The 12,950-nt window shown below is 46.4% G+C and overlaps 1 protein-coding gene across 1 annotated transcript in view; it reads right to left on the reverse strand.

Annotated features, from left to right (window-relative positions):
* Positions 1 to 12,950, reverse strand: part of SLC1A3 (solute carrier family 1 member 3) — a 73,986-nt gene that overhangs the window by 15,206 nt on the left and 45,830 nt on the right. The window contains exon 4 of the mRNA XM_079792211.1: positions 174 to 378. Coding sequence (XP_079648337.1) covers positions 174 to 378 — 205 coding nt within the window. The remainder of the gene's footprint in view (positions 1 to 173; positions 379 to 12,950) is intronic.

Genomic DNA, 12,950 nt, shown 5'->3' on the forward strand with positions numbered 1-12,950 from the left:
TGAATATGGATCCTAACTTTAAGTTCTGTTAGAACAAAGTAAAGATGTGACCATTTTAAGCCCAGCAAGGCGGGTTCAGTTGGATCCCACTTTCAGGGCTTGATTAGCTCCCCCAAATAAGAGGGGTTGGGTGGTCAGAATGGACCCGAGGGGACGGGCTGGTGAGGACGTACCTGATCAAGTCCAGGAAGGCGTCTGCAGCTGTCACTTGTATAACCTTGCCTTCTCGGTGCATGTTCTCCTTTGTGCCCTTCCCAGGATGGATGATGATGACAATGATTATGCCAATCACCACGGCAATGATGGTTGTAGTCATGTAATAGACGACAGCTCGCATTCCCATCTTCCCCGACGCCTTTCTATCTAGAGCCGCCATTCCTGGTGAAGGCAAACAGAAGGAGATTTTCAGGAAGTCAGTCCAGGGGATTCTCCAGCGAAAGGGAATGGGAACAGTATTTCCTTCTACACTTCCCTACGCTCATCCCACCCGGCAATGGGATTTCATACATGCTATGAGAACTTGGCGCCCAATTTAATCAGGGCATCTCAGGCGAAGGGGGAAAGCCACAGAATGGCTAAGTGCCAGCTGCTCCGCAAACACACAATCACCCGTTCTCCGCCTCAAGAGTTGATTTCACGTGTCTCTCGAATGATTTGAAAAAGCAATAAAATTCTTTCCTCGGTTACCACTACCATCACACCAACCACTAGTAGTTGGAGAAGCTATGAGTGTGAATAGTAAGTAGTATGTTGTGTGTGTGTGTGTGTGTGTGTGTGTGTGTGTACGTGTATGTGCTCGTGGATGAAGAGAGACTTACAAACATTTTCAGGCAGGATAATCTAAGCATATCTCAAATCCAAGCACTGTGGTGACTCACACAGATTAACTGCCATTAAATTATTATTTTTAATAATATATTTTTATTGATTTCAGAGAGGAAGGGAGAGGGAGAAATAGAAACATCAATGATGAGAGAGAATCATTGGTTGTCTGCCTCCTGCACGTCCCCTACTGGGGATTGAGCCCGCAGCCCAGGCATGTGCCCTTGACCGGAATCGAACCTGGGACCTTTCAGTCCACAGGCTGACACTCTACCTACTGAGCCAAACCAACTAGGGTTCTTCAATTTGTATTTAAAGTACAATTGAATTATAAGGCCTAAGTTCTCCAATCGCTTCCCTGCTGTTTCATTTCATCTCATCTATTCAAAACCTTTTATAAAGAAGTATTTGGGCCCTAGCTGGTTTGGCTCAGTGGATAGAGCGTCGGTCTGCAAACTGACAGGTTTGATTCCGGTCAAGGGCACATGCCCCAGTTGTTGGCTCGATCCCCAGTGGGGGACTTGCAGGAGGCATCCAATCCATGATTCTCTCTCATCATGGATGTTTCTATCTCTCTCTCCCTCTTCCTTCCTCTCTGAAATCAATAAAAACATATTAAAAAAAAAAAAAAAGGAAGTATTTGGGTGGGGTTCTCATTTTTGGACCCTGCTTTCCATCACCTTGTTCCACAGGCCTGGAGTACCTCATGTCATGTAAAACATTCTTCTCACTTTCAGGACATGTTCACAGTTTACCTCAGGCAAGGTGTTATCTTAGGAGGCATGACTTTTAAGGTTTCCTGTCAAACGGATCATTATCTTGATGCCTCTCTGGATGGAAAAAACAATGCAAAGGACACAAACATCTCAAAAGATACTATTATGGGCTCTCCTGTTTCATTAGCTATTTTCTTCCTTCTTACTTTTTCCTCCCATTACCACAGTAAAATCCAGTTATAGGCTAACCAATTATAGTTCATTGTGCTATTTAAAACGGTGTTTCTAGAAATACATGAAAAGGTTATATTATAATTAAATGATCAGTATCGGATGCTAACATTTAGGTAGTGACCTGTTCATACCAAAATAGTTAGAGTTAGGTAAAGTATGAAAAAATCATGTCCATGGTTGCCAGCTAACTGGCTGGGTTTGCCCCCAAATCTTAATACAATGGTAATGAGCTTGTGTGGGAATTGAAGCCAGGAACGTCCGTTTATGATTTCATTTGTATTTGAATCATATCACTTATACTTTCCATAGTAAGCACTTGCTTAGCACCCGATATATTCTTATTTCTAACCACAACCTATAAGGCAGATTAAAAGACAATTCGGTCACTCTCCGAGGCCTTAGTTCACACCAAGTGAAATGGAGTGGGAACGTGAACCCAGGCCTTACATGACTGAGTTTACTGTACCCTCTTCCCCTGAAAAAACTAATTACAGCTCCCCCAGACCAGGAGGCCAACCCTGGCTTTAGTGTATGAACTTGGCTTCTTGAATCCTTGCCCTAGGGGTAAGTATCCATTTATTGGGATGACGCTACTTCAACACTTCAGCATTAAAAATGAGCTAATCTGTTTTCAGAGTATCCCATGCCCCATTTCATCCTCAGGTCTGAACCACACCTCAAACATATCTTGTCTTCCCTCTGCTTCAAATACTTTCCGTCAGGAGGGGTCCTCTCTCCTTCCCATCACTGGCTGAGCTCGTCACCACTGAGGCCTGCAATTCTTCGGCCGGCGAGTGGCATGGACACAACAAGCTGCACATCTCTGCCGGGAGTACCAGGCAGCAGCACGTTCTTCCTCCGCCATGCATTCTTTCCCTCCCACCTTCTACTCTGTGTGCCTGTCCATCCTCACACCATCCCTTCTCTGAGGCTCCTGCCCACTGCTCCCGACGTAGAGCTATTCCGAGAGAGCTGGGTATTGTAGGCCACAGTCACTTTGAAAAGACAGGAATGGAAGAGAGTTTCTTGATGCAAATGGGTTCATATGCATTTGCCTTTTTATTGATGAAGACAGTCTTTTGGCAATCAGTTCGGCACAACATATGTACACCAAATTCATGTTTTTTTGGAGGCGGAGATGGGTAAAGTGTTTCATAAATATATACATGGAAGCCTGCAAGTCTGTACTTTAAGTCAGATTTCTTCTGACATAATATTTAGTATAGCTTCTTGGATAAATAAAATATGTATTCAGCCAAGTATTAAAGAATAATACATAAACATAATAAAGAGCTAATATGCTAATTAGACTGGACGGCAGAACGACTATCCAGACAACCTTCGGATAAAGCTGGGGCTGCAAGGGCTGAGCCCCTTGTACGAATTTCGTGCACCGGGCCTCTAGTACATAAATAATGTCAAGTTCCCAAGGCTCTGTTATTTGTATGGATTTTATTCTCCCTCTGCTAGAACCTATGTCCTACACACCAGTGTGTCCTCCAATGCTTCCTGTCCTGGCTTTGAAACATGAAATCTCATGAAGGCGCCGTCTGTTATGAACTGTCTTTCTCATCCTCACTGCGTTCCAGCACTCGTGCAGGGCCATTGGATCCGGCCCAGAAACAACGGAAGAGGGGGGATGGCAGCTGCTGGTTCCAGAATATTGTTCTGTTTCTGTTTTTATTTTATTTTAGATGTACTCCTTCTCCACGGTGGGCTTCTCAAACGCTCATCTGATGATGAAAGCCGCCTGTTCTCAGTCCTCCTAGAATTTCATGATAGGCAGACTCACAGCAAGGGGCTCAAGGGTGAGTTCTAGCAAGTACCGTATTCATTTGAATATAAAGTAATGTCTTTTTTTTTTCTTTCTTTTCAATAAGAAAGTTGAACTCTAAAAATACAATACACTTTACAGCTACAGATCGAAAACTGGGGTCTTGTGTCCTAAAGCAGCAGCCCAATGCTGGAGCAAGTGCACATGGGACCCCTCTGGAAGGTGAGTGAGCAAGAGGGCCCAAGGCAGTGAGGGGCAGGAGGGTGGGCATGAAACAAATCCCATGGAATCTCTGCCTGTAGTGTATTCTTCTTTTCACTAAAGTATATCCTTCTGGACTCCTGATAGACTAGGTTGTAAAATAATAAAAAAGTCAAGTTCTATGATTCTATGCGTCTGGTACACAGGCAAGTCTTTAAAAGTTAGGTTAGAAATTGTTGGGAATAAGTGATTGTATCACATCTCAATTTTGAATCACAATTTATAAGCAGGCTATAGCCTCTGGGCTTAATCTAAAAGGCAATATTTCAAGTTACTTCCAGCCAATCGCTGGCAATTTTATTTTATTTTTAAACCATCATATTAATGGCTGATGTAGCTATTTCCTCTTTTAAAATTTCTTTATTGATTAAGGTATTTTAGAAGCACATTCTTTTTTTAAAAATTATGTCACAGTGATAAAGAGTTCAGGCTCTGAGGTTAGACTACTTGGATGCCGCTACTGGCCCTGGTACTGTATGACCTCTGTAAGCCTCAGTTTTATGAAACATTATTTAAGCCGTGTGTGTGTGTGTGTGTGTGTGTGTGTGTGTGTAGGAGTGTGGCCAGGTCACAGTGTAAATACATTTATATTTTATTTGTCGGTTCTGGTAAACAAAAAGAAAAGTTTGCAAACACTGATATATACCCCTTCAGTTAATAGTAGAGGCTTTAAAAAGGAACCATGAGCTCTGGTCTTTCTAGCATCTTCTCTTCCTATGACCTTGGGTGCTCAGCATACCCAAGAAGCCGCCTTACTGCATCTCACTCGTGTAGACCAAAGATGCGCGTGCTGATCTCTGGTATCTGGTCAATTCATCTGAGCAGAAATTCTATGAACATTGTAATGAGGGAAAAAGTTTTGGAAAAGGTTTGCTTCCTGGAATTGTGGGTAATCGGTGATTCTTAGTGAAGAGAGTTAAAACCATGTCCACAAAGAGTTGGGAACGATTCTGTGGCATTCGCAGTCAATTAAGCACAAACACTTTCACATTGTCCAAGGCTTCCTTCCTGCTGTGGCTGTTTCTAGCATCACAGACCTTGCCATTTCATCGGCCTCTAACACCTCTTGTTCTATGAGGTTGGATTGCAATGACCGGGAAGCCTCCTTACAACCTCACTGCTTGAGCTGGTCAGGCAAATTGTCAGGCAAACTGATTTTTTAATCTGACCCTTCAAACTTGTCAACAAAAGTCTTCCCTCTAGCGCTAGTGTTGGCGAGTGAAAAGAAGGGGGTGGGGAAGGTGAAGGGAAACGTTCTCTTTTGGAAGATGGTTAAATAAAAACATCAGTGGAGCGGACAGTAGTATTCGTGGCAGAAAAAGTCCCATCAGTCACCTTTTATCCTCACTCTGGTAGGACCAAGCCGACGATCCCTTGTCCTTGGCTACGGGCGTCCTTTGAAAATGAACTCTCCTACAGGGAGGCGGAGGGGAGACTGCCGTCCAAAGTTAACTGCTGGTACCTCCAAAGCAAGGAGCTTCGCCTTCACCTACAGGGTGGGTAACCGGCCGCTGAGGTCCTCTGAGCGCCCAGCTTTGCTTTTATCCACACTAGCCTTCATCCGTCAGACCTCATCACAGCCTAACAGAGCCTTGCAGCGGGCTCAGCCTCCTTCTTCCTCCTCCTCGCAGCCAGCTCCCAGGCCAGCTCTGAAATGCCCTCGCACAGGCCACAGCTGCCCGCAAGCCGGCCGAGCGGTGGCTGAGATGCCCACGGGCCCGCACATTAGCCCAGCCTTCGCTCACGGCATCGGAATGCGCCGCACAAGATGCTCTTCTGAAGAGGAGCCGGGAGCAATTGGTCTTCTTTGTGTGCGCTCAGCAGAGCAAGAGGGAGCGGCGCGCGGGCCAGGAGGAGCTGGCATCCCCATCAGCAACAGCTGCCAGGCGCGGACCGGGACCCTTTCTTCGGTTACCTCATTGTCACACCGCACAAAGGAGGCACTGTCCTCCTGCCAAGACTCAGGAGCCCGGGGCCGCGGAAAACAGCAGCGCAAAGTGCGGCTTGGGCAGCGGGGCGAGGGGCCCAGCAGACCGGCTCCCGGCTGCACCGGGCTGCCTGGCTCTGGAAGGAGACTCTGTGGGAAGACACGCCAGCCACCAGCACCCACAGGAGCAGCGCCCCCCGTGGGACAGTGAGGTGACTCCCTTCACAGCAGGAAGAGCAAATTCCTTTGATTTAATGAGAGGACGTTCTTGGAGGGCCAGGGACCTAACCCCCACTTCCCTTCTCCCCCAAAGAATCACGATTTACAGCCAGCCACGGGAGGAGGAGTCTGTCAGCTCCCGAAGAGCCCCTGTGGCTTTGCATCGTGTTCCTCGCGGTGGAAAAGGCCTTTATGTCCTGGGTCCTGAGGGACCTGAGGAAGATGATGATGGAGACGGCATGTCCTCGCCGCAGGATGCTGAAGGGACCGGACGCTCCCGCTGGGCCGACCTGTTCAGAGCTCAGCAAAAGGCGCCGCAAGTGGCCTGCAGAACGCGGCAGCCTCCAGGGGCGCCCGTTCTTCCGGCGGAAGGTCTGTCTCCCACAGAAGGAAAGCCTCACAGCAACTCAAAGCAACAGATGGACATTAAAGACCCATGAGGCCCGGCTAGTGTGGCTCAGTGGTTGAGTGTCGATCTATGAACCAGGAGGTCACGGTCAGGGCACATGCCGGGGTTGCAGGCTCGATCCCTGGAAGGGGGTGCGCAGGAGGCAGCTGATCCATGATTCTCTCATTGATGTTTCTATCTCTCTTCCCCTCACCCTTGCTCTCTGAAATCAATAAAAAATAAATTACACACACACACACACACACACACACACGCACACGCACCCCAGTGCAGCCTGGCCCTGATTCCCAGAAGAGCTAAAGCAGAGATTCCTGGGGCCAAAGGAGGTACACACACTGTGTGACCCTATGTCTGCCTCCACCCCCAATTTTTTGCCACCAAAAGATCCTGGAAGCAGAACCAACCTGACAACTCTGAATGGACTGAGGTTAAGATTGTTGCCTGAAACTGAAATGGAGATCTTTTTAAAAGACATATCCTATCCTATATAATAAAACTCTAATATGCAAATCGACCGAATGGTGGAATGACTTGTCGCTATGACACACACTGCCCACCAGGGGGCAGACTCTCAATGCAGGAGCTGCCCCCTGGTGGTCAGTGCGCTCCCACAGGGGGAGCATCACTCAGCCAGAAGCTGGGCTCACGGCTGGCGAGCGCAGCGGCAGTGCTAAGGAGCAGCGAGCCGGCTTCTGCAGCAGGCCTAAACTGGCAGGCGGACATCCCCCTAGGGGTCTTGGACTGCCAGAGGGCACAGGCCAGGCTGAGGGACACCGCCCCCCCCCCCCAAGTGCATGAATGTCGTGCACTGGGCCTCTCACAAGTGAGAATAAAATGTGCTCACCACAGCTTTTTTTCCAAATTAAATCCAGAAAGTATTTGTATAAAAGAATAAAATTTTAAAAATGTAAGTCCAAGTTTTGGCCAGTTAAGGGAGTGTGCAAAATTAAGTCTTTGAGGATAGAGTTGGAGTTGATCAGAGAAGGAAGAGAAGATTGTGGCGATAAGAGAGTTGAGACATTGACAGATAGGAGGAGAGAGGAAAGGGAAAGAGAAAGAGAAAGAAAGGGAGATTAAAGAGCAAGAGGTATGGGGCGGAGAAAAGTTCAGTAGGTGCTTTCATCTCAGTCGGCATATTTATGGGGCTGTGGCCAAGAGCCCTCCTCCCTTTCAGTTCTGATTAGTTTTCTCAATGTTTAAAAGTTCATCAGTTGTTCTTATCTAATCTATAAAGGAATAGTTGCACCCACAGAGTGGGAGGTTACGCTCCCAGCCACCTGACCCAAACAATGAACACAGTATCGCTTCACAGAGTGGAAAGGTCTGTGGTAAACTCGGTTCCCCCCACCCCCAACCTTCACCTCGGCCTCACTGCAGGTGAGAGAACACTCTCCCGCTGGAACAGGAAAAGCTGCATTTTTGGGCCCGACAATGGGATGGATTATTCTTGGTATATTCCACCAGCAGTAGGGCAACACTCACAGGTCTTTCCCTTCTACAGACAGGAGTTATTTCCACATATTCTCCTTTAGTTTTGTAATATTTATGTACATAGTTTCTATGTGAGTCTTGGCTTCATATCTTGATTTTACCGCCCCAGGGGTATTTAGGAATTCCCAAAAAATTCTCCAAAGAAAATTAGGGGCAGTCCCTTACATCAAACTTCACTTATCCTGAATAGTCTTCAGGGATCTAGGAGGGTGTCAGAGAAAGGATGTGGACATGGTGTTTGGTTGATGTGAGACGGATGTAGCATGGATTGGATTGGTAAGATTATTCTTTAACTTGGAATTTATGGGTAGGGTGGGCAATGATGCAGCCACCAGTGTTTGAAAACAGCTAGTGGGTGGGTACATTTGAGGAATATCTGGAAACACTACATGATAAGACAGAGAAAGAGAGCCCAGCTGGTGTGGCTCAGTGGTTGAGTGACGACCTATGAACCAGGAGGTCACGGTTCGATTCCCAGTCAGGGCACATGCCCAGGTTTTGGGCTTGATCCCCAGTAGGGTGTGTGCAGGAGGCAGCTGATCAATCAATGATTCTCTCTTATCATTGAAGTTTCCATTTCTCTCTCCCTCTCCCTTCCTCTCTAAAATCAATAAAAATATATATTTTTAAAAATTAACTGCTTCTATAATTAATTTTTTTCACTTATTTATGCATCACTCTACTTTTATTAAGGAACTTCTCAATGCTCTGGCCAAAGACATGATCATTAGGGCCCTCGTGTTTTAGTGTAATAAGTAAGACTTAAAAAGATATTAGTGTGAAACAGCCCTGAACAAATAAAATAGCTTGAAATTATACAGCAGAGTATTTGGAATGAAACTGGGAAGAAAGTAGGGATATTTGTCTCCCAAATGTGAAGTTGTTAGGAAATGGTTGAAATAACCTCGATAGTTTGCTTGGTTTGAACCTGGGCTCCCTCATGTATTAGCTTGGACTGGTCAAGATAGGTGACCTCTCAGTAAATGAGAGATCATAACAGTATTTACTTTATAGGGTTGTTCTGAGGATTAAATGAGTTCAACGTGTGATGCCTCAGAACAATATCTGGCACATATAGATTAGCCATGACGATGGTGATGTTTTCGTTTTGTAAAGAATTCTTTTAGCTCTGAAGGGCTCCTTGGAACACCGCTGTGAAATGTGGGAACTCGGTAAGTGTAACTGGATCCTATACTGCCAGGCACCAGCTGAGTGCTTTATCTCCCTTAACCCACCCAAACCACCTGTGGGTCGGGCCCAACAATGGTCAATCCCCATCGATAGACCAGGAAGCAGGGAGATCACACCACTTGCCTGGGATCACACAGCTAGTAACTGGCATTGCTGGCATTCGAACTCAAGTCTTTGCGTCTCCAGAACCCACTGTGTAAACTCTACACCTACTGCCCTGGAGATTCTTTATGAATTAAGTCTTCTTTGCACTGGACCTGGATCAGTTGTTGATTTGCATTTCATTCACCTAATGGGGAATTCTCGCAAAAATCTGTTCATTTCGTATTTGAAAGGGCCGCCACGCTAGAAAAGGGTAGTGCATGTGTTGGAAAGCAAAGCAATGATGATGAGTGGCTACTGTCAAAGCACGGGGCTGCCTGGGTTGAGGGAGTCCGACATCTCATTGAACTGGAGAGTCAAGACTTGCCAGCTTTACCCAGAGGCTGCTATACTCATGGAAAACCTAACGAAGAAGAAAGAAAACTCAGCAATGGATCACCACATGCTGGGAGGCCGTGGGTCATTCCTAGAACCCCCAGGGCTCTTGCGGAAGCCACAGCACCCCTCCCCACATTCCCTGCAGAGCGTCGGCTTCAAACTTCCGCTCAGCCTACCCACAATGGCACTCACCTTCGCCAAGACTAGCTAGTCATTGTTGGGCAGCTTTGATTTCTTAAAAAGAACTGAAGTCTGGTTCCTTATAACCCTCTTCCCCTGAGATAAACGTTTGCTTCTGGAGGAACACAGGTAAGTCTGGTCCACATTCCCAGGGGGACCTTGGTGTTCTTTTCTTCAGACTCAGCGCACCTCATTTCTTCAACTGGTCCTCACCTGTCATTATTTCCAGATGCTCCCCAATTTATAGTCCCTCCCACTGCCTGCCAGTCAGTGCCCTATGCTCCGGTCTACACCTTCTTTCTCAGCTTCATTTCCTACTAAGTCCTACCCTACTCTTCCAGGAAGTCTAGACCTGCCTTGAGTTTCCCTGTCTCTGCCTCGTTGCTTTTAAGGATTCCGCTGTCCTGTGGAAATTCTACCGCTGGTCCAGCTCCTGAATTCCCACAGCACTTCTTTTGTGCTTCTTGGCTTCACCGTCTGCTTCGTTTTACAGTCATGTATGTACCTGCCGGCCTCTCTCTTTAAATGTTCAACTCCTTGAGGCGAGACTGGCAGTCTCTTCCCATCATTCTCCTCCACACTGGTTAGCAAACGGCCTGCCCCACACCGGAGTCCAATAAATGTGTCTTGGATTGGATTCAACACCCTCTTAGCAGCTACTCGGCTTTGTCAAAGTTGCTCCTGAATGTTCTCGGAACTAAACAAATGACTCCCGATGCAGTGTGACCGGTACAGTGAACTACTAATTCTACCGAGGAAGCACACGACTGTATTTATTCTTGTTAGCCACCACATCCCACTGTGGGTTCATACTGAGCTTTTAGTCCCAGGAACGGCTGCCAAGCTCAGCTGCTCCCCATCCTGCAATTGCGAAATTGCCTTTTGAGTCTAAAAGCGGGAATGAACGTTTACTCCCTGCTCAATTTCATCTTGTTGGTTTCCATCCAGCATCGCAGCCTATTGAAGTAATTTTTAATCATGATCATAGACATGTGGTAGAAACTACCTTGGGGGGACTTATGTCATCGAAAAACACCATGTATAAGCGTAATAAGGAGCTAGGTCTTTAAGTTGCTGATTAAAAAAAAAAAAAAAAAAAGGAACAGAACAGGATTTAAAATAAATCCACCAGGTACTTTACCAGGCATCTTCCCAAGTTGAGATGGAGCCTTAAGCCCGCAATAGGTCCAAATGTTCAGCCAGTTGAAAAATCTACTTCGCTGTTTTATTAGGTTCTATTTTATTGTCAAAGGTATTACTGAAGACTCAAATATTTTCAGAATAATGAAAACAAACTGTATCAGGAATTCTACAGCAAAATGTCATTATGGGAAGTATTTAAAAAATAGAAAGAGATTCCTTGTAGTCCGTGGTCTGGGAGCTCACCTGCATCTACTCAGCCGTCATCCTTCAGGATGATGAGGTGAGGGTCGGGGAGAATAAGATCCATGCCCTCGTTAAAGCAGCCAGTGTGAATGGGAGCCTTTCGGGCCAAGCTTGTCTGCAAAGGCTCTGGCCAATGTCAACATCAGGAGCCTCCTCTGTGATGAAGGGGCTGGGGGACCTGCCCAGCAGCTGGGGCTGCACCAGCAGGAGGTTCTGTCCCCTCCACCCCAGCCGCCCCAGCTGAGGAGGACAAAGTGGAAGCAAAGAAAGAAGAATCTGAGGAATCTGATGATGACATAGGCTTTTGGTCTTTTTGACTAAACCTCTTTTGTAACACGTTCAATAAAAAGCTGAACTCTGAAAAAAAAAAAAAAAGTAATGCCTTTAATTCATCTTTACTCCTTCCGCAATGCCCTATCAGCTTATGGCTTTCCAGGTTCTGGTTCTTCAACTATAAATACACATGATGGTCTCTATTTCTATATGCCCAGTGGCTTTCACAGTAGAGACTCAATAGGTATTTGGAGAATAGAGGATGAATGACAAAGTCTGCAGATTCAGCGGGTGAGACTAATTCAGCAGCTGTACCCAACGCACATATCCATGGCTTCTTTATGTAACATCTACTACAACAAGAGCTCATCACCGCCACTAGTGCTGGGATGCAAATACACTGAGTGGCCAGATTATTATGATGTCTGAACGCATAATAATCTGGCCACTCAGTGTATATCCTATATAATAAAAGGCTAATATGCAAATTGTCCCCTCGACCAGGAGTTCGACCAGCAGGCAGGCTGGCCAACCGCCCATGTCCCCTCCCCCCTGGCTAGGCTAGCTGGACCCCACCCATGCACGAATTCATGCACCGAGCCTCTAATATATATAACTGAGTGGCCAGATTATTATGCATTCAGAGATCATAATAATCTGGCCACTCACTCAGTGTATTCTAACAGTGGCTCCCACCCTCAAAAAGTTCTTTTGTTGAGTAAAGAAGTCATATTCTCACCAAATAACCGAATGCTCAACCACACACGGCATAAGTTAAGTGCACAAGTGTGAGAAAAGTGTGGACCATACTTTGCTCATGTGGAGAATAGGCTTTTTATCAGAGGCGCAAATTAAGACAACAGATGCACTTTCGCATTATAAACTGATCCCGTACAAATGGTGTCGAGGCCACACCCCATTAGGGGTTGCATGGCCTCACTGAGAGAGGGGGCTTTAGTGACAAACGGATCTGAGTGTGAATTCCGACTCAGCACTTGCTGGCAGGGAGACCTTGGGAAGTTTCCTGGTCTGTAAAACACAGATAATAACGATGTAGCAGAAGGAATAACAAGTATGTCCTTTCAACGAGCGGCCTGTCTTTTATGCTTACTTAACTGCTAGCAATTCTCATGCAGGTGAAATTAAAAAATGTCACTGACCAATCAAAGGATACATCTGCAATCAAGATGATCATTTTGCTACTTTAAGGTGGGAGAGAGTAACACAATCGGAATGGCAACACCAATGTTCTCAGACACTGACAGCGAATTATGGAGAGTTACCATGTGCCAGGCTCTGTCCCAGGCTCAGGGAACCACGTGGCGCTGTTTCTAATTTGCACACATCTGACTGCTAGGGAACCTTGACTGTAGAGACCATGATCCCACAGGGGATCTGCAAACACCCTTGGAAACCAAGTCTGTTATCGAAAAGCCAGAATTAAATGCCTGAAACTGGGGCTTAGCCGTGGCTGAGGAGCTCCAGGCTCGGAGAGGAAGGCCACGAAACAAGACGTTCAACGATGCACAGAATGACACCAGTGGCTCGTGGCGAGGCGTGGCCGAAGGAAAGCTTCCCCACGGCCTT

This window comes from Cnephaeus nilssonii (assembly GCF_951640355.1).
Source record: "Cnephaeus nilssonii genome assembly, chromosome: 2".
Taxonomy (NCBI): Eukaryota; Metazoa; Chordata; class Mammalia; order Chiroptera; family Vespertilionidae; genus Cnephaeus; species Cnephaeus nilssonii.